Here is a 25,758-nt window from a genome sequence, read left to right as displayed (position 1 = left end):
CGGGGCCGGGCCGGGCCGGGCCGGGCCGGGCGAGGCAGGGCGGGACCCCGGGGCGAAACTCCCCGGAACGGAACTCCCGGGCCCCGCACTCCCGCCCCAGGGGGCGGCCGCACGCCGGCGCGGGGGGCACCGAGCCCGATCAGTTCCGGTGGGCCCGAGGGCGCCGGCGGGGCCGGGGGCGGGTCCCGGGGCGGATCCCGGGGCGGATCCCGGGGCGGATCCCGGGGCGGATCCCGGGGCGGATCCCGGGGCGGTGCCAGCGCTTCCCGGCTGCGCTTCCGTGCGCCGCGCCCCGTCATGCACGGCGGGCGGATGCGCCGCCATTTTTGCGCTCCCTCTGCCGTGCAGTGACAATAACAACCCGGCCGGGCCGTCCCCCCTCAGGGAGCGCGGGCATAGGCGGAGAGGGGGGAGCGGGGCCCGAGCGGAGCGGCCGCGGGGCGGAGCGGGAGCCGTGTGGGGCGAGGGGCTGGAGCCGAGGCGAGAGAGAGCCGCGCTCAGCCCTCCCCGCTGCTGCTCGGCGGAGACGAGGCGGCCGGAGCAGGAGGGGAGCGCAAGGAGAAGCCGGGGCAGCGGGCGGCTCGCCGTGGGGAATTCTGCGGCTGGAGAGGAGAATTGAAAGGAACTGGTGGGCGGCGAGAGTCAGGAACGGAAACGCTCCGCTGGGAAAGGAGTAAAAGCAGAAAGGCAGCGACAAACTACCTGAGAAGAACCAAAGTAATAAAGAAAAGGGGAAGAGGAGATAAAGTGATTGCTCCGATAAAGAAGAACGCGAAGGAGAAGGAATACGGAAGGACTCTGCTGATGAGAAGGAGGAGTTGAAAGACCCCCCCACAGAGACAGCAAACAGAGACTGACTCTCAAAACTCTCCCCCTCTCTTTGTCACACCACAAGGATTTGATGCCCCTCAGCCTGTTCACTTCTGTGTGTTCATGTTTCCCACAGGTTTCTCTTCCCCCAACCCCCCAGCTGCAGCCCAGGAGGTCAGACCTGCCACTGATGGTAACACTAGCAGCAGCTCCTCCTGCAAGAAGAGAAAGTTAAATAACAGCAGCAACACTAATTCCGAAAAAGAAGAATTTGATTCCATTTCCTCCTGCACCTCTTCTCCTTCCAAAAACACCTCCTCATCATCTTCCTCTGTCATCACCACTTCCTCGTGCTCCTCCTCAGGGGTTGCTTCCTCCAACCATCACCTCCAGAAGAAGCTGCGCTTTGAGGACTCCGTGGATTTTATTGGACTCGATGTGAAGATGGCTGAAGAGTCTTCTTCCTCCTCCTTTCCTGCTGCCTCTTCTCAGCAGCAGCACCAGCAACAGCTTAAAAATAAAAGCCTTTTAATTTCGTCAGTGGCTGTGGGGCACCATGCAAATGGCCTGACCAAAGCTGCCTCCTCTACTGTTTCCAGTTTCGCCAACAGTAAACCTGGCTCTGCCAAGAAATTAGTGATCAAGAACTTTAAAGGTAACAGGCCATAATTTGTCACAACCTGTGGGGATCTGACACTCGACTTTGTGTTTTGTTTTCAGCCTGGAAACCGGTTCCTTTCAAATAGCCCCGGGTTTTGTGGGAATTGCTTTTCTGTGGTGAACATTTCTATACTTATGTAAAGGGGAATCATGATTTCTGATGTGTGCTTGCCTGGTCATGTACACATCCTGGGCTACACTTTGCTGCTTGGAATTATTTTTCAGACTCCCTTCACTCTATCTCTTGAGAAGGCCTTAATTTGCATGTTAGGTGTCAGGTTTTACTGCCTAAGTGTGTAAATCTCCTTTGTTTAAACTTTTATCGTCTGATAGCTCTTTTCTAGTAATCCCGATTCAGAGCTTAGTGTATATTTTAGCCCAGTTTATGATAAGTCTTTGCAGAGAATGTGTTTTTTTTGTTGTTTTTTTTAATTGGCCTTGGATCTGCATGCCTTGTCTCTATCCCTGTTGTCTGTTTATAGGATAATCTGCCTGTGCTTAGTTTTAAATGTTGAAACTAAGGTGATTATCGGGCTATTATGGTGGATTTCCTTTCTGGTTTCCCCACTTGCCTTTAAAGTAGGTAGTTCAAATTTTTGTAGAGTTTTTTTCTTGTCATGTTCTCACTGTAATTTTTAATTGTAGTATCTTTTCTCTGTTTTAGCTTACTCTTACTTTACAAGTTTGCATCATTTTATAATTCTCTCCAAATATGTGTTTGAGATTTTTGAGTAGTGTTACTAGAGACCAAGGTAGAGAAATTAAACTTTTCTGATGTCAGAATGATGCTACTTCATTTTCTAGTAAATAAAAATACAAATAGGTAGGCAGAAAGCTTAGTAAAATGCTGCCATTTTTTCCCTATAAGCATGAGGCTCTCATGGGCTTTTTTTATTTCCTGCTTCTTGCTATCTTCCACCATAGTCCACTACCTTGCTTTTTTGGGTTGTTTCTTTCTTCTCATGTGTTTTGGTTTGTGGAGGGGTAAAAGATATTACCGAAATTAAAATTAATTTCTAAATACACAATTGACAGAAATGTTCTGTCGACATATTGCATTAGGTAAGGATTAGTAATGTTTTGCAGGAATTCATGATCACACTGTAACTCTTTGCTTTAAGGTTCCAATTCTAAAAATGTTCTCTGCCCATCAAAGCATCATCATTTAATTTGACTGATTATTTTAAAATAGAAACCTATGATGCATTATAGGCTGCTCTTCACTTGCTGGTGCACTGTTATCTTTAAGGGAAGTTAACTTCTCACCTTTAAAATACCTGTTAAATGTCATGGATTGCACAGTGCTGTGATCATCACTGCTTATGAATTGATATTTGAACCTTGCTTAAAAAGGATGTCTTGGTATTCTGACAGCCTTGCTTTTTCTTTACTCTCAGATGCTAAACTGAATAATGATCTTAAGATTTTTGTCTTTATCTTAATGTGATGGCAATAATATCATTTACAACTTAAATAGCTTCCTAAAATCCATTCCCTTGGTGTTGCCTGCTGAGCAGCAGAGTCAGGAGCTGCTGGTGAAAACAGGCAAGTCCATGCTCAGTTGTCTCTAGATCCAGATCAGGCAGCTAATGTTGGGATATTGCCAATATTGTAGGGAAATGCTTGGAAGAACAAAATAATTGCTTCTCTCTGTTAGTTATTTCTAAGGAAATCATAAAGCTTTAAAATTTGTTTTTTTACTTTTAGGTGTGTAAAAGTCAATTTGAATAGAGTATAAACTCTGGGCCAGTTTCACCTGTTGGTAGCATGAATGTGCATGTGTCATCTTCCTCCTCAGATTTTCTTCTTCTGTCTTCTCCATTTAGGAATGTCCTTATAAGAACAAAAATGTTCACTTTGGGTAGTTACAAGAATAGAAAATTTTTGAATAGTTCTTATATTCTGAGGATGTGACTTGGGGAATATCTCAGCATGTTGTAAATGCTGTGGTCTTGCTGAAGGTGCTGCAGAGCAGGGGCATCTCAAGAAAAGAGCCAGAAAAAATAATGGAGAGGATCAGATCTGGAGCTGTTTGAGCATTAAAAGAGGCTTAACTCTAAAAAATATCCACTGGCCAAACCCAAGAGAGACATAAATGGATTCCTTGAAAATTGGAAGGTTTTCCTTGGGACCATAAAGCCTGTACAGTAATTACAGTGTTTCCATGAGTGTTTCTTGAGGAGCTCTTTCCAACTGCTAATACGGAGTAGAATTAATGAGTAGTAAATTAAAAACTGAGATACACACAACTGTGTATCTTTTAATGCATCATTTTTGCCTTTTATGTTCCTTTCTTTTGGCTCTGCTGTCCTGGTAATGAGAATATAAGGAAGGTATAGATCATTCTGGCTGCTTTTAGCCCTTCTTGGGCTGCTCAGGCACAGGATTGTGATTTTTGTAAACCACAGGTTTTGTTTGGGCTACAAGTGCTGTGGTGTGTACATGAAGAGCAATGCTGAATTTCTTCAATATATTACTCTTTCAAATGTGAATAAGATACTGCTTTTACATAAATGATTTCTTTCCATGTAAGTATAAATTAAAAGCTGGACCATCAGCCCATATCCCTCAAAGCTACATACTTTTAATTTCTGTTAAAGGTTCTGCTTTATTTAAATACATTCTCAAACATTGTATCATTTATTTTAAAGATAAACCCAAATTGCCTGAAAACTACACAGATGAAACCTGGCAAAAACTGAAAGAAGCTGTAGAAGCTATCCAGAACAGTACTTCAATTAAGTACAATTTAGAAGAGCTCTATCAGGTAAGTGCATTAAGTACAAGTGATGGGTTAAGGCTTTTCTGTTTTCTTCTCAGATTTCTTTGCTTAAAATACTTGATATGGTGGTAAGAATATGGCATTTTGCTTGATAGCTGCTTTTGTCATTGAAAAACTTGTCACCAAATAGTTTCTTCATCTTTCCATAATGAAATACAATTTCACAAGACCTAGCATCAAACTAATGTATTTTTTTTTACTTGTCTCAACAAAACCCAAGGTATGGTTTCCTTTGCAGCAGTTGATGAGAATTAACTAAGGCAAGGAGCTATATTCCCTTTTCTTTTTAGGGGATTATGGTGTTTATCTGCTAAAGCTGAAATCCTCAAATATTGGTGTTTAAGAATAAGATTATTTACATTAAAATATAATTTCTTTTCTGAATAAAGTATCTGTTCACAATCAAGTATCACAAATCACTCAAAAGCTTTCTATTGGCTTCTAGTAGGTAAATAGAACACCATTTTTCTTCATGAATTGTATTATTTTGGTTTGATTTTAATTTTCAGGCATTGCAGCATTTGTTCTATTCTAACAATTGAGAATCCAACCTTATTGCCAGCAACAGCTCTGATTGTGTTCTCTTAAATACTTTAGGAAGTGATCAGATTGAACTGCATTTCCTGATGTTTTTTATAAGCTCCACTTCTGCTTTTTCAGCTGAGTGTGCTGGGGAGATTTCCCCTGCTCACCTTTTCCCTACCAACGTCACTTGCAGTTTTAGCAGCATGGCAGTGGTGCTGCCTTAGCTGGGTGTTAAGAAGCTCTTGAACTTTTTCCTCTGCTTCTAAAGCCTTTATTACCTGGTTAGTTGTTTAATTTGTTCCTCTGTGTGTGTATATAGCCTTCTCACCACTACTTTTTAGTGTCTCTTCTTCCCCTGCCCTCTCCTTTTCAACAAAAGCTGCATTTGTATATGAGGAAAAATCCTGTTTGTACAAGGCTTGGGGACAGATTTAAGGAAGAATTAATTGCTGTTCCTCAGTCCACAGCATTCTTAAGATCACTATAGTCTTTTGAACTGTTCAATTAATTAACTAAAAATACTACTTTTTAACAGTTTGTCAGAATAATAGATAGTATTGTTATTTTTGCAAAACTTGGTGGAAGTGATAGCAAATTACAACCAATTGTATTGGGTGGTATTGTAAATTACTTACTCTAGACTAATGATGCAAATAACTGTTAATTAAGTGCTTGAAGGCTGTCCAAAATTGTTAAAAAATACAGAGTTCTATTGAAATACTTGCTTCTGTTTAACAGTGTTGCTTAATTTTTTGCTCAATCTTACCCCAAGCATAATTTAATATTACTTAGGACCTGAAAACAAAAAATAAGCTTTTTTGTTTTAAATCTCAGTGTTTCAACATTGTTATTACTTAGATACTTCTCAGTGAAATAGAGTGCAATGAAGTATGATTTTTTTTAATATAAATCTAAAAATAAATGTCTTGATTTAAAAATAGTAAAAGGAATCACTAGTGTTTTTAGATGCTAACTAAACTAATGTCATTTCTGAACAGCTGCTTGGTAAAAGGATCTGATCCCAAATATGTCTTGGCAGACACCATTATCCAACATAGAGGGGAATTAGAAAAGAGTCTGCAAAAGTTCTGCTGTGCACCTCAAAAGAAGATAATTATTTTTTTAATGGAGTTAAACTTCTTGCTTTTGGTTTAACTCTTGTCTGTGCTAGAAAAATCCCACTGGGCAAATATTTTGAAGCTTTATTTCTTTGCAGGACCCAAGCCTCATACTTGCTTTGTTCTTCTTCAGCAAACAAAATTATTCCCATCCTTGAGTAGCTGAAGTGCTACAGAATTGAATGCTTTTTTCATAGAATAATTTTCCTTATATTAGTACCTGAAAGTAGAGATCTAGATCTTTGGTACCTGATACATAGCTTTTTTTTTTTTAATCAATCAGATTCAAGTACTTCAGGAAAGTTCTGATTTTCTCTTATCAGAGTTGTCTTCAGTTCTTTTTCTGTACCACAGACACCCAGGTGTGGATGCTGCAGTTAAAAGGGGAAACAAAAGCAACCGAAAAAAAAACCAAAGAGAAAACCAGAAAACCACATCTAACTGCATACATGTTACACAAAGGAAGTAGGGCTCTTCAGATTTTCTCACCATCATTAGGTGAGATTCCCTTGACAGGAACATTTTTTTCCACTAATTCAGAACAGGATCATTTTGTGAACTAGAGGCCCTAAAGTTTCCACATGTGTTGATGTTGATACATTTTAGATACAATCAGTATTGTCTAGCACTAGTAATTAAGCAAAGCATAATGTTGCAGTAGGGGATTAATCTCTTAAAAATTAAGGCATTTCTGTATATGTCATCAGCAAAGATGCAGGAGTTTTGTACTTTGTTCAAACACCCAATCCTAGCAGCCATGTTTAACACTTTGAAATTTCTGATAGACAAATGTAAAAGTTGAGCTTTCTATGAACACTCCATCAAAGTAGGTGTATGTTAATACATGCTTATTTCACTCAGAGTTAATTGTATGCATTTGTCCATCTCCAGTGCAGAAGCTCATTCTTTTAAGGATTTAGAGCAGCAGTACTTGTTTGATAGCAGCAGTTTAACAGTGTTGGGATGAGGTGACCAGAAGCCCAGGACGGAGGCTGCTGGTGTCCTGAGCTGGTGGGTTGAAGGCAGAGTAACCCTGGTTCTGCAGGTGACAGGCAAGTTCCACCCAAAACATTCACCTTCCCAGCTCTCAGTTGGCTTCTCCAAAGTGGAAGAAGTTAAGAAGCCTAGGAAGATTGCAATTGCTGAATTTCTAAACAGGCTCTTCAAGCTCAGTGTTTTTCATCCTCTTGTTTTGCTGAATTAAGTATCAGGTTATATCCTGGTTATATCCAATAGCAGAACAGACTTGAGCAGTGCTATAACCTCCTCTGAGCAGTGAACTATAGAACACATTTTCCTGTCACTTTATTCTATGTTTGGTGATTCTTAAGTGTTGAGGCTGAGAGTCAAACCTGTTGCTGTTTCCAAATATTAAGACATGTGCACTTGTGTGATAATTTTGGCTTTCCTTACAGTCTTCATTCAGACTTGTTTTGGTTAATTGGCACTTTCACTCTCTTGCTCTACCTGTTGCTGTTTCCAAATATTAAGATATGTGCACTTGTGTGATAATTTTGGCTTTCCTTACGGTCTTCATTCAGACTTGTTTTGGTTAATTGGCACTTTCACTCTCTTGCTCTATCTGTTTACTTCTGACACTAAGCTCATGCAGGTTTGGGGAGTTTTGTGGTTATTGTGTGGGATGGTTTTGTTGTGGGGTTTTGGTTTTCATGGAGGTTTGGTTTGTGTTTGGTTGGGGTTTATTAACTCCTCAGTGTGCTAGAGCCAGGATTAGATGCAGTGCACTTGCACTCAGAATGATTCCTGCTGGTGTCCTGGGATGAACACAAGAACTCTTGTTTAGCTATTTGGGTTGTTGCTGTGCTTTTAGTGGTGACTGCTCACTGTGCTTCCATTTGGACTGTTGGGAAATATTCTGGGGTGATGGCACAAATCTGCTCTGTGCACTTCTGAGCTGTGCTGTCCCTCCATGATTGCCTGCAGGTGCTAGGGAACAAACTTTACCTTCCAGTCCTTTTTTTCCCCCAAGGAGCTGGTCATACTAGCAACTGAAATCTTTTCCAGTTAGTAAATGATGGCACAAAGCATTGATTGAAAATCACTTATGCTTTTCCTCTAGCTTCTACAGATGTTTTATAGAATAATCCCTTCCTGTGTCTTTCACCAGCCTGCAAAGAGTTAAAGTTGTTTAGTTGCTTTTGAATTCTGGACAATGGGTTTGAATTTTAGAAGTCTTGAGATACACTAATGGACTTAAGAATTATTGTTTTCTTGATCAGTCTCCAAGACATGGCCCCATTAAACTTCTTTTCACTTCTTACTGTGAGCACAGTGGTAATTCTTCTAATACTTGATGAGATCTAGAAATCTGGGATTGTCTCTGTAAATGTAGTCATGCTACTAATATTCAGGATTATAATTAAACTTATTCAGACAGGGAGTTGGTGGATGGATAGATAAGATAGATAATATATGTATACATATGTACTTTTGGGGATGAGGGAAGCTTAATCAAGGAAAGGACTGCAAAATGAAATTAATCTGGCAGTGCTTTTCCACTAATATCAGTGTGACATGCAGAGCACAGCAGTTAATAAAATTATACTTTAGGTGACTGCTTTGAGGTGTGAAGCCCAGCAAGCTACTGGAGGATATTAAAGTACCACCCTTGTTTTTAGAGATGCCAGTCCTGCAGTTCCACATGAGAGACAAAATTGGTGGTCTGTGAGCTGTTGAGGGCACAGCCTGCCTTTATCTCCTGTCCCATTGCAGTGCCATGTCTGTCTCTGGTGTTTGCATGCAGCACTTCACTGGGTTAAAAGCTGGGAGAAGCAGAATCCTGGTCTGGGAAGGGGTGTCCTCCTTTCTTGTAAAACCACACGTAAGAATATAGCAAGATTTGTTTCTCTTTCTCTTCAGGCTGTTGAAAATCTCTGCTCCTACAAGATCTCTGCAAATTTGTACAAACAATTGAGGCAGATCTGTGAAGACCACATTAAAGCACAAATTCACCAATTCAGAGAATATCCTTTTCTTAGCTGTTGACAAGCCAAAATTGTTTTACCTGCAAGTATATAGTGATGGATTTCTTTCAATAGTTCATGACATTAGGCCATGATAATCTGAATTCCTAGGCTTTGTGTAATTGGTTTTGCTTTTATTTCTTTGTGGGAGCTAGGGGAACATTACTTGTTCCATTTATGCCTGTAACCATTGAAAAGTTTCTGAGAAAGTTTCACTGGTATTTCTGAAACATTGACATCTTACAGAAATCTGTGTTGGATTTGCAGCAAGGTTTAAAAAGCCTTCATTGGCTGTATCATGTCAGGCTTTTTTATATTGAACTTGCCAAGCTTAGATAAAGTGAAAAGTCATCCAACAAGTAGCTGTTGGGTTTTTTTGGAAAAGTAATGGGGGTCTGGCAGCATGTCAGAGCTGAATAAAAGATTTATTTGAAGGACAGAATTTATTTCTTAATGTTAACTCTTCACATGAGCTGAAATTACAGTGTAGTGGTAAGCTCTTACATGTATTGGGTATTGTTGGTTTTTGAGGTATGGGGATATGTATGTTTGTTCCATTCCCCAGGGATGGGGATTAAACAAAATATTCAGAATTATTTAGATAATTTTTTTACTTGTTCTGATAATTTTGATTTCTCATTATTAACACAAAGACCCTTATTAAAAAATAAAAATAAATGTGTTACAAGGAATTATCTGGTAGTTCTTTGTGAGAGTAGGTGAGTTTGTTGTGCTCCCTGCTAAGTGTCTTTAAAAAATAATAAAGTTGGTTAATTTCATTGTTTACACCATCTATTAATCATGGTTTTCTTAATGATTTCTTCACGGATTCATTGGATAGTGTCCTTTTTCTAAAGAAAATAGACAAATGCTGGCAAGATCACTGCAGACAAATGGTAAGTTTATCTTTTTAAGGAAAACCAGTTGCTTTGTCAGCCTGTTTTGCTTAACTTTTTTTTTTTTCAAATTTCTAAAATGTCTTAAATTTATGTAAGGTTTCTTTGTGATATACAGCTGTATCTAGTTTGTTAGAAATCAAGCCTTGAAAATAACTTGCCTGTGCTGTGTTTCTTGGCATATGGGTCTGATCCTGGACACACAGACACCCCTAATTCCTCATTGTCTGTTTTATGCAAACCTTTCTCCTTTATACCTATTTTTAAAGGAGCTGTTCTGTTATACAGAAATATGCAAACTGTAACATTGATCACCTTGCAGGGATTGCAAGGGATAAATAAATAATTAAATTAGCAGTGTCCAAGAAAGAACTGCCTGAAACCAATTGGTGGGATTTCTTGTTGTTGTTGAGCATAACTGGTGTTGCTTTTCAGTTTCAAGAGTAAAATGATTGTGGCTGTTTTATTCCTTCCTGTGACAGATTATGATCAGAAGTATCTTCCTGTTCTTGGATCGAACTTATGTCCTGCAGAACTCAATGCTGCCATCTATTTGGTAAGGGCACAAAGAATTAAATTATTTGGGGGGTAGAAATAAAATTATTTGTGGATGTGTTTCAACTATTGCTTAGATCTTGCTGATTTTCAGATGGATTTTTTTAATACAAACCTCATAGTGACCTTTAAATTACATGGTGAAAGCATGAGTGCTTGTTGCAAAGGAAGACTTTGAATTTATTTGCCATAAATTATAGGATTGTTCTAGAATAGCTGTGATCCCAAATTTCAGTGAAGTAGATATCAGCCTCCAGTTTGCACAGTTAAAGGAAGGGGTCTGGTCCACAATTGAAGTGTAAGGAAGGGTTTGAGGTGCCCAATAACTGCCTTAGCAGGCACAGTATTTCAAGTTGGAAAGAATTACTTAAAATAAAAGCAAGATATGCTGTTTTGGACTTCAACTTCTGCTCCTCTTATTATTAATAATTAGTATATGCCTTACTGTTATTTGGTCCATGAATTACTTTGGAAGAGATTGATGGAGGGCCTGACTTTTCCTAAGAGTGACCATACCCATAGTTCCAAATTCATGGAAATTATTTAATTGGGATGGTCATTGCAGAGATCCTTGTCTGTCACATCACTGAGTTCTTCTAAGCTGTGCCTAAGAATAAGAGATGAGTAAGTGATGGACAAAAAAGGAATATTGTCCAGCACCATAACCATGGAATTTGAACACAGGATGATATTTTTTTTTCTCATGAAGGTTGATGTTCCAACATCCTGCCAACCAGCTGAAAAATAAAGATGTTGCAAAAGTTACATGGTTATTTAGGAAAAAATATCTGGGTTGGTATTTAAAATGTGTAGTTTCATATTGGTGCAGTGTCATGGTTTATTCTAGTGTTCATATATTTGTTCATCTTGAGTGATTTGAGGCAGAGGAATGAGGAACTGGAAGAATGCTGGTATTGGCCTCTTTATTAGATCTAGATCATCGTTAATAAGAGATATCTGGGATTTATTCTTAAACAATTTATTGAACAGTCTTTGCTTTCTTTTTAGGGATATGGGACTAGAATTGTTCAGAACTCATATAATCAGTGATCAGAAGGTTCAGAACAAAACTATTGATGGCATTCTGCTGCTGATTGAGAGGGAAAGAAATGGTGAGGCCATTGACAGGAGCTTACTGCGAAGCCTTCTGAGCATGCTTTCTGACCTGCAGGTGAGTACACCTGTTTCACCTTAAAACCAGGAAAGAGCTCACATTCTTACTTGGTGCTCAGTAAGCTTTACCCTGGCTTTGTGTCACGTTGTTTCCCCAGATTTATCAGGACTCTTTCGAGCACAGATTCTTGGAGGAGACCAATCGCCTGTATGCAGCAGAGGGCCAGAGGCTGATGCAGGAGCGAGAGGTATTTGGGATGTTTGACAGTGTTTGTTGTGCCTACTGTCAAAGCAGTGTCAGGGAACAGAAATACTCTGCTGCCTTAGTGTACAAGGCAGTAATGGGACTTTGTTTTATAGTATTCTGGAAAAGGAAATGCGTGTGCAGCTGCCTTCAGTCACAGTGCCAATGATTTTTGATTAAAACTGAAGCTGCTACTTCTGTCAGACCAGTACTGTCTCCCTTTTTCCCTTCTGTTGTTTGTTTTTTTTTTAACATACAAAACTACTCTGGCATTTTCAGGTTCCAGAATATCTTCACCATGTCAACAAGCGCTTGGAAGAAGAAGCAGACAGAATAATCACTTACTTAGATCAGAGCACACAGTAAGTGTAATTTCTCTTTGCCTGGTGGTATGAGCTGTTTGGCTCCTCTTCTGGTGAGGGCCATTTAAGTAGCTGCAATTTATTTCTGTTATTGACTGACTATCAGATGCTTTTCACTTCCCACATTTCCATGTTTACAATGAAGCACTGTCTTGGCTCACACAGCTAAAAGCATTTTATTCTTCTAAGTCACTGTTATATTGGCATAAATGTTAAGTATTTGCATGAAGAAGAATAGGCTGCCTCTCCCAGCCCAGATGTCTCCTTCCTGCTGAAATGTAATTAGTCAACTGTTGTCCTACCTGAAAGTGATAAGACTTGGCATAGAATATTCTTAAGGTAAAACCTCTGAATATTTGCAAAAAATATTTGCATGTTGAGTCTGGGAAATTTTTAAATAATGTCATTCTCCCATCTTTTGTACTTAGAGGCAGGATTTCCTCCAACACAGTCAGGTGGAGGCCTTCTAACACAAAGCTACAGCTGTTGTGTCTGACAGAAAATGTAGGTCACCGATATCAAAACCTCTGAGAGAGAGGTTTTTTATTACATTTTGATTTCCTTCCTCTTTCAGCTGTTAAAAGCATTTAGCTTGTTCAATGGCTTTCTTCTTCCACACCAGTATTAGTGGGCAATTCCCTGTTTTGTTTTAATACCTCTTGACTTGAGATCTGTCCTTGGTTTGTCTCCCAAGACATGAATGTCCTCCCACAACACAGGATTAGGCAGATTATTGGATGAATTCTCCCCAACTTCTTCACTGATGGAATCATTGTCCAGCTGCCTGCAGGTCATGTACAACAAGCTTATTGTGTGAATTAAAATCATCAGTCAGCAAACAGAAAAAAATATCGTTTACTGGGGAGAAAAAGGATAAATGTGTGTAATCATTTTAGGTCTTTGGCCACAGATAATTAGAGCACTCCCAATGATAATGTAATTAACATAATCTCAAAAGAAGGATTTAAAACTGTCAGTAATGGAAAAAGGAAAAGTAATTCTAAACATTTCTTCTGTAGGAAGCCACTAATTGCTACTGTAGAAAAGCAACTTCTAGGTGAACATTTAACAGCCATTCTTCAGAAAGGTAATCTTTCTTCTTTATGGAAATGTTTCTAATTACTGCTTTGGGGCTTTCAGCTCCTGTGCTGAAAGAAAGCCATGGGTGCTGGGGGAGGACAAGCTGCACCATTCCTTAACTCCCTTTGCTCCTCAGTGCCCAAAATAGCACTGGCCATTCTGGTTGCAGATAAGGGGACACTGTGCTGTCTTCTGATAACACAGCAAAGCAAAAGGAAAATTAGAACAGGAGACTCAAGCTCAATGTGTTAAGTGGCATTTTGAAGACTTGGAGGTAAAGAAAGGAGTACACTTTGAATTATGGCTGTAACAGAAAAGGGAGATACTGAGTAGTTGCTGCTGACAAAAAGCAGCTTATTTTTAAAATGTAGTATAATTTGAGCTGTGGAATACATTGCCTCAGTTCTACAATAGTCTCTGTGGAGTCAAGTGACCCTCTGGTTATCTCAGAGATCATCTGGAAATAGGAACAAGATGCAGCAAGAGTTGAATAATAAACAATCAGTTCCTTAGTAGCCAAATTCTGAATGAAACAGGTATGTGAGCATCTTCCTGCACATGTGTAACAAACTGTTCATTGAGAGGAGCATCAATGTTTGCCCATCTGTTTCATTAGAACCTTGCTGTAGAGCATCAAACCTTCTCCAGAAAGTTAAAAAGTGAAGGTTAAGATATTTCTTGAAGTTGATTGCCTTCAATCATCTGTAAGATTCATTTTCCAGCTGGAGTTGAAACTCAGAGCTGTCTTGCCAAGGAATTTTTCCTGCTGATCAGTACAGTGTAAACTTTTCAAATCTTTAGGGAATAGTAAAGCAGTAAGCAAAGATGTAGTGATAAGGTTGTTATATAAAGCACTTGTATCCTAAGTGCAATAAAATCATGTGCAGTAATAAGATTCTTAAGGTTTCAGCCAGATATTTTGTGTTTCACGGTTAAATTAGGTACTTTAAAATAAAATAAAAACCCAAAAAATACCACCACTAATGGTTCGATTAAAAATACTCATTTTGAAGAGGCCTCACTGTAGTAATAAGCTGTGCTTTCTTTGGGTTACTCTGGTTTCAATTTCTATTGAAATTCTCCCACTGGCAGGTCTAAATCACCTTCTTGATGAAAACAGAATTCAAGACCTGTCCCTTCTGTACCAGTTATTCAGTCGTGTGAGAGGTGGAGTCCAGGTTCTCTTGCAGCACTGGATTGAATACATAAAGGTACTGTTCTAGAGCTCTGCAACAGCTGCCACTGCTGTATCACTGGGGTTTATACACACATACTTGAGTCATCTCTGTAAACTATTGCATTTTTCTAAAAATTGAAGATATTTGCTTATAAACATGTTATTTAATAGACAGCTATTGAAACATCCCAGGAAAGGTAAAATTACTGTTCTAGCTCTATTGAAGAGAACAGTGAATATTCAGTTTAATTATTGAACTCCAAATACATTTAAATTTTATAATCTTGCTTTTAGTTAGTTTGTGGGACAGCCATGTTTCTTCATTTTTTATTGCCAGAATGTTTGTCTTCTTCCTAATAAAATTTCCTGTGAGAATGAGTGGTTGTTCAAGTTGCCAACCAGCTGAGGTTCAAAAAGCACTTGAATATCAGTTAGGATGATTCATTTTATTTCTCAGTGAAAATGTCACAGAAAATTTGGTTGTTGTGAAGGAAGAGTACTATAAAATAAAACTCAATTTAGTGGGAGCATTACCTGTGTAAAACCTGAGGATATAGAGGATTAAAAAGGATGTGTTAATTTTGTCTTGCAAAACTTCATTTCTTTAGACAGAAGTTCTCAATCAATTCACTTTTTCATCAGTTGTTTTTGAATCAATGTGCAAGGCCTAGGGATGATTTATGTAGTAAACACTTCATAATACAATAATACATAATAAAGTAGTACTTTTGTTGTTACTGGAACTAATATGAGTACCAGAAACAACATATTACAAAGGTAACTTAAGATTTTAGACCTTTTGTCATTTAAATTAATTATTCAGGCTAATTGAAAGATATGTTTTATTTTGCAGGCATTTGGTAGCACCATAGTAATTAATCCTGAAAAAGACAAAACCATGGTCCAAGAACTTCTTGATTTTAAAGACAAAGTTGACCATATTATTGATGTTTGCTTTCTCAAGAATGAGAAGTTTGTAAATGCCATGAAAGAAGCCTTTGAAACATTCATTAACAAAAGACCAAATAAGCCAGCTGAACTCATAGGTATTTTCTTCAATTTCTTTGCTGTGAGAATTTGGGTGCTGAGTTGCTGATGCTCTTACAGATGGGATATGCTGGAATTGTGTTAATACATGCACAGTGCGCATCAGCCTGGGATCTGCTGTGCCACCAGATGCAAGGGAATTGTTTGGGAGGGTAGCATCAAACATTAAAAGCAAGCTGGTCATCACTTAACTGGCTAGGCTTTAAAAAAGTGCAGAACATCAGAATTTGGGCATTCCAGCAATTGGCTGGTGTCCAGACATGAGAATACTGCTAATAATTAGAATTTTTCAGAAGCTTACATAACTGTGCCACCAGCATGTGTGCACAGAGCTGTCAGGGGTTTAATACAAGGCAAGAAAGCTGGGGATGCACTGAAGCTCTCATGGTGTGGGGACAGAGCCTTGGGTTTTCAAAGAATGCTACTCACAGATTGGTGCATTACATGCCTGGTACTCTGCATTGGAATCATTTCCCCACACAGTGAATAATAAATAAATGAAAAGCTGCTTTGCAATTGGTTGTGCTGTTAAGCTTGTGGAGTGATACTTTCTGCCCTCCTTTTTTTGTATTAATTCCCTAACTGTAATGTGCTTACCAGCCCATTTGAAATTAAAACAGTCTAGTTTGATTGAAACTGGAAATTAAAATAAAATAATGATACGCTAGAGAAATTCAGCAGTATAGTCAACACATTTAAATAACGGATTTACATATTTTTATCTGATTTTTTTGCTTCTATTACAGCCATGTCAATCTGCAACAGCAGTGACTTTACTTTGAGATCACAACATAGACCAAGATTTTTTTTCATAGGCAAAATGTTTTTAGTTAAGATACAGTCATTGCTTATCTAGAAAAAGATACTAGGCTGTAGTGTTTGTATAACTTTATAAACTCTATGAAAATGTATCAAGGTAGCTGTTATGAGGCTGATAGAAAGTGATTTCAGGATCCTTTCCATTTTCAGGATTTCATATTAGATTTAGAGGTTTTGTTTCACTGTGATATTAAGCATGTGCTAAACTCTGTTTTTCAACACTCTTTTAGCTAAATATGTAGATTCAAAGCTTCGTGCAGGCAACAAAGAAGCTACTGATGAAGAACTTGAAAAAATGCTGGATAAAATTATGATCATATTTAGATTCATATATGGTAAGTATTAGGTTTTTTTGGTGGGGATACAGTTGTTTACCCAGTAACATAAAGGTACTTTGAAATTATTTTTGCAGTCTGGTTACATTTTCAGTTGTTTGTTCTCTGTGGCTGTGTTTTGTTGGTGTAGTGCTGTCTAACTACTTTGCCTGTCAAATTGCAAATAACAGAATGTGGAAATCTTCATATGAAGGCCCTTTTTGTTTTTTCTGAGCTTTGAATTGTGTCTTTTTAGGTAATGTTTGTTTAAAACCAGCAGTGCTTTGTGTTCACTTTCAAATCTCATCTCTTACAGGAAAAGATGTCTTTGAGGCCTTTTATAAAAAAGATCTAGCAAAGAGACTATTAGTTGGGAAGAGTGCATCAGTAGACGCTGAAAAATCTATGCTTTCCAAACTCAAACATGGTAAATATCTATCATTTTTATCTATCATTTCTATCCATCAGCTTTCTTTTGAAAGTAGTTGTTTTAACAGGCCTTCACAGAAGCACTGTTGGTATTTCCTTTTTCCACGAGGGCAGAAGCCTCTGTGCAGGTCCTGAATGACTGGTGGGTTTTGAGGAGATTCATTTGTTTTTAGTTTTGTAATTATAACAGGAAAAGCCAAAACCCAGGAACTTAAAAGTGCACAGTGTATCTTGGCCTGTGGGATAGGCTTGAGGCTCCCTGCTGGGTAAATCAGTGATGTGCTCAGAGAAAAGATGACTTCCAGTTGTTATTCACTGCCAGCTAGTTGTTCTCTAGTCTGGTCTTTATTGTTTCATTGGATGGAGCCTTTGGGTGATAAGGGTGAGATTTTTAGAGCTTGATCTAATTCTGCCATCAGGACACAGTTTGAAAGGCAGCTGATAGGGATTGGAATTTCATCTGAGTGACCAGTGGCCACCATAGTCAGAGAATGAACAGTCAGATCCATGTGGAAAAACAACTGGGTTGCAAAATAGCTACCACATCAAAACATCTGCCTTTTCCTTGTTTGTAACCTTATTCTGTTCCTTAATTAGAATCCAGGTCTTTATGTAAGAAAACCTGGTGGAAAAGGTCATCTTGCTTAGAAGTACATTCTGGCACTGAGAATAAGTACTCTGAGGTGTTGAAAATAAACAGAATAATTTCTAATACTTATGTTTTCTCTTTTATAGAATGTGGAGCTGCTTTCACCAGCAAACTTGAAGGAATGTTTAAAGATATGGAGCTTTCAAAAGACATAATGATACAATTCAAACAGGTACTGGGGAAAATCCTGTCTGTCCTATCTGTGCTCTTGAAAATATTACTGAATTTATTCAAGGTTTTTCCTCAGCAAAAAAACTGAGACAAGCTTCTTCAAACAAACAAATAAACAACCCACAGCAATAAGAGAATTGTAAACTTACAAAACATTTTAACACCAGCTGTAAGACATTTTTAACATCACTGTATTCTGGTGCCTGGCTTGGAAGTTTTTGCACATTTAATTCTGGTGATTTTGTAATGTTTTGATTACAAGCAATTGTTAACATTCTTTCCTCTATTCACACTTAATAAGATCTCAGCCTGCTAAAACACTGCATTTGCTGTTTTCTTCTTTTATGGAAGTGCCTTTTGAACTTCAGAAAAGTGCTTGTTCTTACCTTCATTTTCTTGTATGTAACTTGCAGTGTATACAACAAACACTTCATGTGGTCATTTGTCTTTTCTGCTCTTGCAATGCCTGTTCTAACTTTTCAGTTCTGTCTGAAATATGTATCATTAAAACAGCTCTATTTCAATTTATTTTGTTTCTCTTTGCAGTATATGCAAAATCAGAATGTCCCTGGCAACATTGAACTAACAGTGAATATTCTGACTATGGGATACTGGCCAACCTACGTGCCTATGGAGGTCCACCTGCCCCCAGAGGTAATGAACTTCATGGGTTATACAAGTATTGGCCTGTCAGAAATGCAACTTGACATCCACTGACACTTGGTTTTCAATGTGCATAGAGAAAGAAATGCAGAACTATCTTTTTTAAAATGAAATTTGTTTTCTTGCAGTTCCCTTTATCATTCTAAGCCTTGATTTAAGGCTTAATTGATTGTGGAGGAGGGAAGGATGCTTTTAAAGTAGAAATTGTGTTTCAGTGTTTTGGGATTTTTCTTTCTTTAGATGGTAAAACTGCAGGAGATTTTCAAGACCTTTTATTTAGGAAAACACAGTGGTAGGAAACTCCAGTGGCAGTCAACACTAGGACACTGTGTGCTAAAAGCAGAATTTAAAGAGGTGAGTCTGTTGTTTCTGTTACTACTGTTGTGTTGTTGATTGCAAGTCTGGGTTGTACCTTAGGGATGAATGGGGAAGCTTTTTTGTGCTGTGATGGAAAACTTAACACTGTTTCTGCAATTACTTTTAACCTCCTGCTATCTTTTCCAGGTAATGATAGTTTCTGAAACAGATGTGTTAATGTCTAAGAAAATGCACCTGATTACTGTATTGGTGGGGAAAGAAACACCTGTTGGGGAAAATATCCACTGGCTTTAGCTCCAGATTAAAAACTGCCCTCATTTTTATAGTGAGGAGAAAAAAAAGGGAGCCATGCTTCTTCAATGGCTTTACTTCATCTGATAGCATTGAGAATCTTCACAGTAAGCTTTTTACTACTGAAATACAGAAAAATTCTGGATTGTACAAGAACACAACCTTTTTGAAAGGGTTTCCAGTTATTCCCCTTCAGTATTTCTGTGGACACAAGATTCTCATGAAATAGGAATGCTTACCACAACAATTTTCAGAAAAAGTTAATGGTAAAACAAGTATTATCAAACCTGATTGTTTCAAAGATTCTATGGTTCCTTATACTGTGTTCCTTAAACTAATGTTTGTGTTAGATTTTGACTTAAAGGCCTTCTAAATTGTAATTTTAAGTACTCTGTGCTTTAAGTCATCTGATGCATATCTTGGGTGAATTTTGTCACTGGATAGAATAGTCCAGCCTTGTAGCCTCAAGGTTGTGCTGCATTTCATAGTAAATAGAAGTGACCAGTAACTTTTATTGTTCCATATTCTCAAGTGAATAAAATAACACTCTGTTAGTGAAACAACTGACATGCAAGAGTGACTTGTTTCTCATGTTCCTCTCATTCCTTTCCCACCACTCCCCAGAAAAAATAGCCTGGTGATATCTGTTTATTTCCCTTGTGACAGGGCAAAAAAGAACTTCAGGTCTCCCTGTTCCAGACACTGGTGCTGCTCATGTTTAATGAAGGAGAGGAGTTCAGTTTAGAGGAGATAAAGCAAGCCACTGGGATAGGTTGGTATCAAAAACAACAGAGTACTTCCAAGTGTTCTTACTAAAGAAACCTAAACAACTTGTTTCTGCTTTAGAGGATGGAGAGCTGAGAAGGACACTTCAATCTCTGGCTTGTGGCAAAGCCAGAGTACTGACTAAAAGCCCCAAAGGCAAAGATGTGGAAGATGGTGATAAATTCACATGTAATGATGATTTCAGACATAAGCTCTTCAGGATAAAAATCAACCAAATTCAGATGAAAGAAACGGTATATTTTTTTTAATCTCTGGGGTTCAGATCCTTGGGTTAAGAACTTTGTTGCCTGCCCTTTTACAAGCTTTTTTTCCTCCTGGTTGTCATGTACGTGCTGATACCTCTGTCAGAGTTACACCTGTAATTTGGATGTCAGCACATACCTAACAGTGATTTAAATGTGTGCCTGTGTACTAAGACACCAGTGATGCTGGATGTCTCTAAGGTTAAGAGAAGTTCCAGTTCTGAAATGCTCTTTTTGTCCTTTATAGTTCTGTGGAGCTTTACTGACTGTTTGTGAACATGGAAAATACACTGTGGACTTGTTTCTCTGACAGCCATCCAATGTAAAAGCTGAACAAAGGTTTTAAATCTTTGTACAAGTGTGTTTTTAAACAGACAATCAGCCTTCGTATTTGTAAAGGCTTTATGTCAGATATTTGACAGCAGGCACTTCACTGTCTTAACACTGAGAATTGTCTTGGAGACTGAAAGAATTGTTTTGACAGTGCTGCTGTTCTCATTAAAGCTTTTCTGAATGGGTCCCTCAGGTGGAGGAGCAGGCAAGCACTACAGAGAGGGTGTTCCAGGACCGGCAGTACCAGATCGACGCCGCCATTGTGCGGATCATGAAGATGCGCAAGACGCTGAGTCACAACCTGCTCGTGTCAGAGGTCTACAACCAGCTGAAATTCCCAGTCAAGGTGCTGTGCTGATTTTAATACTTCTAAAACTCTATCAGTTCTTTTCATCTTCCCTGGCCTGCCCTCAGTCAAACAGTGCTTCTAAAATATGCAGCTTTTTAGTATTAGAAAGGGCAAATACTCACTTTCAGGAGTTTTTAAAGTGCCAGTTGTTACTAAAATGTATTTCCAAAGGATTTCAGCCCTGGAGTTTGTTAGCAGTAAGGGAGCAGCTGGCTCTCCTTGTACATTGCTGTTCCACTGTTTGCAGTGTTCTGGCAGGGCATTCTTGAGCAAAGGAGAAAATGCTTCAGATCTCAAAACCAATTCTGCATTGCAATCTTAACTTGGCTGATGCTCTCGAAGTACAGTGTTTTTTCTGGATGGATTATACTGGTTAATATATATACACACATATATAGGAATAAAAATAAAATATTGGTGAATGTCTCAAAGCTGAAGAAGCCCACAGTTGCAATATAAAATGACTGGCTTATTGTGTACAAATGGAAATGGGATTTCAAACAGACAGTGACGCATTGTTGGAATTCAAATATATGGTGCTTTCTATCAGTGGAATTGTAAAACAAAAGGTCCTGCTATTTCATTCCATTGTATTAGCATGTTGAGTGCCTGCAGGTCTGTAAGGATTGCATAAATTGCAGTTGGGCTGTGTAAGATTATAGCAGATCATTTAAATAATTTTCCTCACTTGTTATCATGAGGCATTTTTATAAAGTTCCTCCCCCAACAAAAATCACAGGGCAGACAAACTATTGCACAACTCATTTGCTTCAAGAGGAAATGAAACTTGTACTTTTACTGGCTAAAAGTCAGAAATAGAAACACTTTGGTACATGATGCACAAACTGCACTTATTTAGAGTTCAGTTCAAACAGCAGCAAGTATCTTCCCTTCCTGCAAAAATCTGTTTAGCTGCAGGTGATAGCTAACTTTGTAACTTTCTGTTCTATCAGTTACACATTGCAGACTTTAGAAGCTCTGATACTTTAAAGGACTTTTTTAAAGTGGGATTTCTGTTTCCTCAGCCATGTCAAACAATATAGATATTTGGCTCAAGTGGAAAGAAAGAACCAAGAAGCATTGACTGCCAAGTAATAATGCTGACATGTGCTTTGTTTTACAGCCTGCTGACCTTAAGAAGAGAATAGAATCCTTGATTGACAGGGACTACATGGAAAGAGATAAAGAAAACCCGAATCAGTACAACTATATTGCATAAACATATGTTGGCCTTTGTTTTACTGCACACTTGGTGTCCTACACAGTTGCCAGTGGATAAAGTAGCCTCTTGATCCCGTTAATTGACTTTTTATACTACCGATGATTGAATGAAAGCAGTGTAATGGAAAAGTATAGTAGAGTGGACTTCTTTCAGTGGTTAACATGCCCATTTAAAGAGTAATATTTACATTTTAAGAAGAATGCTGTTGAACTCTTTGCATGTTATTTAGTAAGATGTGCAGAAAGCTGAAAGAAAGTACCTGGTCTTTCTGATTCCATTTGTCTCTGGGTCTGAAGAGGAGTCCCTTGATATATGACAGATATCTTTCACATCTTTAAATGGAAACAGAAGGTTCATTAATGTAAGAAAATAGCCTTTAAAATGCTTAAACTGCATGCAAACTTTTAATTTACTGTACAGAATGCATTTCAGTTATGCATACCATTGGTTTGGTTGATGCCCACATTTGGATTTGTTTCTCTTGAGGGGGGAAAATGGGGAATAAGCCAAGCTATGCTTATTGCTGATCTAATGGGAAATATTCTTGGTTGCAATTAAGACAAAATGGTGCCATTATAAAAGGAGTATAAAGTTTGCAGTGTGGGCATATGTACTGTATATACAAACACCATTCTTAAATAACTGCTACAACAAAACAAGTTCAGATTAGATTTATATGGCTTGCCTATGAGACTTGGTGTTCACCTTTGAGAATTTTAAGCATAAAACAGCCATAATGGAAGAAGTGACAGTTTTTACTAGTCATGGGTAGGAGGCCTTCACCTCTTGGCAGCAATACTCTAGAATAAAGATGACAAGCCACACTGTTATTGTGGTAAAGCTGTAAGAACAAAAACTGCAAGTGGATTTTAATACTTGTTTTGCTTTGCAACATTCTAAACTTGAACTAACCTCAAGGTTTAGACAGGGCAGCTCTTCTAAGACTGCCCTGCTTTGGATTGCTTTAACTTAAAGCTTTAAGAACTCAGCCCTAGAGCCTAGCAGGCCTCCTAGAACCCAGAAGCCTACCTCTCATATAGTAAGTTAAGTATTGCTACAAGGCATCTAAAATATATTTTCTTAGATGGCCAGAGAGCATTCTTTGCATCTTTATAAGACATGGGAGAGTAAGTCACTTGAATGTAGAGCTTTGTTTCAACAAAATACATTTTTTATTGCTTATAGCAGCATGTACCAGGAATATATGGAAAAAAAAAAGGTGTCAGCAGAAAAGGAACTCCTCTACGTATCCCAGTTCTTCCTTACCCAGCCAGGCTTTGTACCTATGATCAGCTGTGTTGCAGAGCACAATGAAAAACCTCATCCTCTTTCAGGCACTGATAGTCCTGGGGAATACCAGATATCTCTTGGAAGCAAGATGTTACTTTTGTTTAGTGGCAGTGTAACTTAGCTCTCTCTGACTCTAACTTCTATCACTGTGATCCCACATTCAGGGGTGTGCATGTGAGAGTATGTGTGTGTGTTTTCTATCTGACACATCCCATCCTTAGTGCTTTTTTTTATCTGCTGTTTAATTCCATATATTCTCCAGCCATGTTTTTTCTCAGGCTCTTTTGTATGCAGTCCTCAGCTGACAGATTAAACAAATGTGGGTGGTTTTTCCCCTACTAAATTATTTGCAGTCACCCTCAACTAACCATCATACAGCTCTTTGTGATCTGCAGAAAATCTGCCTTGCCCCTTGACACTATTGCAGCATAACCACTGGTAGACATCCAGGGCCACCCCTGCCTCTGTGAGACAAATACTGACAGTAGAGTTATGTGGGAAGAACCTTGGAGACTCCTCCTGCAAATCTTCAAGTGTTAGCTCAAATAGAGATCCACTGGGGAGGAAAGAATGCCTCCCACCATAAAAAAAACTTCTGTGTTTCGCATTCAGTGTTCCTTTTCTTGTATGTGTTTTGTATCTTCAGCCAATAAAAGATTCCTTTTAAAGAGAAATGGAGAAGAAGCATAAGACTTAACTCTTTGGGAGACAGGAGCTGATGCATTGAGCTGGTTCCATTCAGTCTGTTGTAGCATATCAATCTAACACCACTCCATGTGTGAACACCCACTGTGGCAAAACCCTCCCTCATTACACAAGTGTCACATTCACTCAAACAAACTGCAAAGGACTGTAGGTTTCTTTCATTTTTATCCTGTCTAATGCAGAAAATATTATACAGAAAATGTCCTGAAATCTCATCAGAATTCACAATCTGAGGCAGACCCTAAGCTCAATCCAGTTAAAGCAACCCAAAGAATGGACTTTGAGAACCCTGGCCAGGCCAGGAGAGGGGCGAGCGAGGGGAGGGGAGAAGGCTTCTCCTTGTAGCTCATGGGTTTTCCCCAAGAACTTGTTCATCTCTTCTGCCAAGGTCTGGCTCATTCCTGGTTCATGACAAAGCTGCAGCCAAGATTTGTCGTCGTACAACTCCGCAAATTCTTGCTGGGATCATGTGCCTGCTTCTTGAGCCATATATATCTCTGTAAGAAAAAACTGAAATGGGCTTGGACCACAACTCATCTGGCTAGAACACAGCTTGTCTTTATGGCCACACATTTTTAATCTTGACTCTTGCATGCAGTTTATAGCACCTTGTTCATAAGAAATTGCAGTTTATTCTTAGAAATATATATTTTAGGTTTTTTAATCTTTATACCCATAAATGGACTATTTTTTTGTCTTGGCTGGTTTCAAAAGTGACCATTTTGTTTAAATGCTGTAATTGCAAATGTGTTGTAAACGTTGTTTTGTTCTATAGTTTACACAAAGGTGCCAAAGTAAATAGTTAATAAAAAAAATTTTTAAAAAATCCCTAGCAAATTGTTAAGTTGCTTTAGCTGTTCTTCATATTTTGGTCTCAGCTTTTCTTCTTTTTTTTTTTTTTTGTCAGCCTTTCATTCTTTCCTAGACATATCATTTGCCCTAATGCTTTCTTTTAAAACAAAAAAAAAAAGTGCATCTAAAAAAATGTTCAAATACCACTCTTTTTTTTAGTGCTCTCATATAGTAGGAAGAACATTTTCTTTGAAATGTTACACTAAAATTGTAAGAGTACAGCAGCATTCAAAAATGTAATATACTTTTTGTATAACAGTCTTGAGAGTGTGTCTGGAGTGGGGGGGAAAAACTAACCCTGTTACTTTTCAGAAGCCTCTTCCCTCAGCTACCAGAATATGAAAATGTGCTTTTTCACAGCATCAAAAACTTATAGTTTATGCAGACTTGCAAACAGGGCATGTATCACCGTTGCATCCTTCGATGCAAAAAGCAGCAAAACCTTTTTTATGTTTCATAAGTCTGATATGGGTACAGAGAGTCTTTCTTAAGTTGGTAAATAATGTAAATACATGTCCTCTCAGAGAGTGAGTCTGTTATCTAGGTATTTTGTGTCATTTAATAAATATTAAACAGTTTTGTGTTGATAAACTCTTGTGTGTAAAATGCCTTCTTACTCCCAAGTTCTGTATGTTGGGCTTACTAATGTTTATGGCTTCTTTAAATTCTTTAGCTTGTGCTTTGATAGCAAAATACTTGTTTGCTACTTAAATATAATAAGTAGTTCTTTATTCATTCAGTCATTAAAATCCCTTGAGTTTTCTAAGTGGCTTCCATTCCTGAAGTTTTTATTATTTTGGGGTTTTTGCTAAGTCTTCTGTGGTTCTTGGAGGGGAAGGAAATAAGCATCCTCATAGACCCTGAACTGGGATTAGAATGTGTACAAGTGGCAGAAATGCACAAAAATACCAGAGGTGGTGCCTTGTTGCTCCTGAAGGAGGCACCTCTCCAGCTGTGAATATTCCTTGTCTC

At 38.5% G+C, this 25,758-nt stretch overlaps 1 protein-coding gene across 2 annotated transcripts; it reads left to right on the top strand.

Moving 5' to 3' along the window:
• Positions 1–322: 322 nt before the first annotated feature.
• On the top strand, positions 323–25,552 carry CUL4B (cullin 4B). 2 transcript variants are annotated; one of them, XM_059482975.1, is made up of 20 exons: positions 326–1,465; positions 4,122–4,237; positions 8,776–8,879; positions 9,706–9,775; positions 10,258–10,331; positions 11,339–11,501; positions 11,602–11,691; positions 11,967–12,049; positions 13,069–13,136; positions 14,222–14,340; positions 15,160–15,352; positions 16,403–16,507; positions 16,803–16,913; positions 17,651–17,736; positions 18,282–18,389; positions 18,639–18,752; positions 19,674–19,779; positions 19,854–20,026; positions 20,562–20,714; positions 21,841–25,552. In XM_059482975.1, exons 1-20 carry the CDS (start codon positions 934–936, stop codon positions 21,934–21,936), a joined length of 2,664 nt encoding a protein of 887 aa, XP_059338958.1. In that variant the 5' UTR covers positions 326–933; the 3' UTR covers positions 21,937–25,552. The 2 variants fall into 2 exon arrangements, with proteins under 2 accessions (XP_059338959.1, XP_059338958.1); XM_059482976.1 differs by lacking the exons at positions 19,674–19,779; positions 19,854–20,026; positions 20,562–20,714; positions 21,841–25,552 and adding an exon at positions 18,903–19,633 and having other exon boundaries at positions 323–1,465.
• Positions 25,553–25,758: the final 206 nt, after the last annotated feature.

The sequence above is a fragment of the Ammospiza nelsoni genome, chromosome 15 (assembly GCF_027579445.1).
Source record: "Ammospiza nelsoni isolate bAmmNel1 chromosome 15, bAmmNel1.pri, whole genome shotgun sequence".
Lineage (NCBI taxonomy): Eukaryota > Metazoa > Chordata > Aves > Passeriformes > Passerellidae > Ammospiza > Ammospiza nelsoni.
The sequence above is the reverse complement of the archived record's forward strand: the minus strand, read 5'-3'. Positions and strand labels throughout refer to the sequence as shown.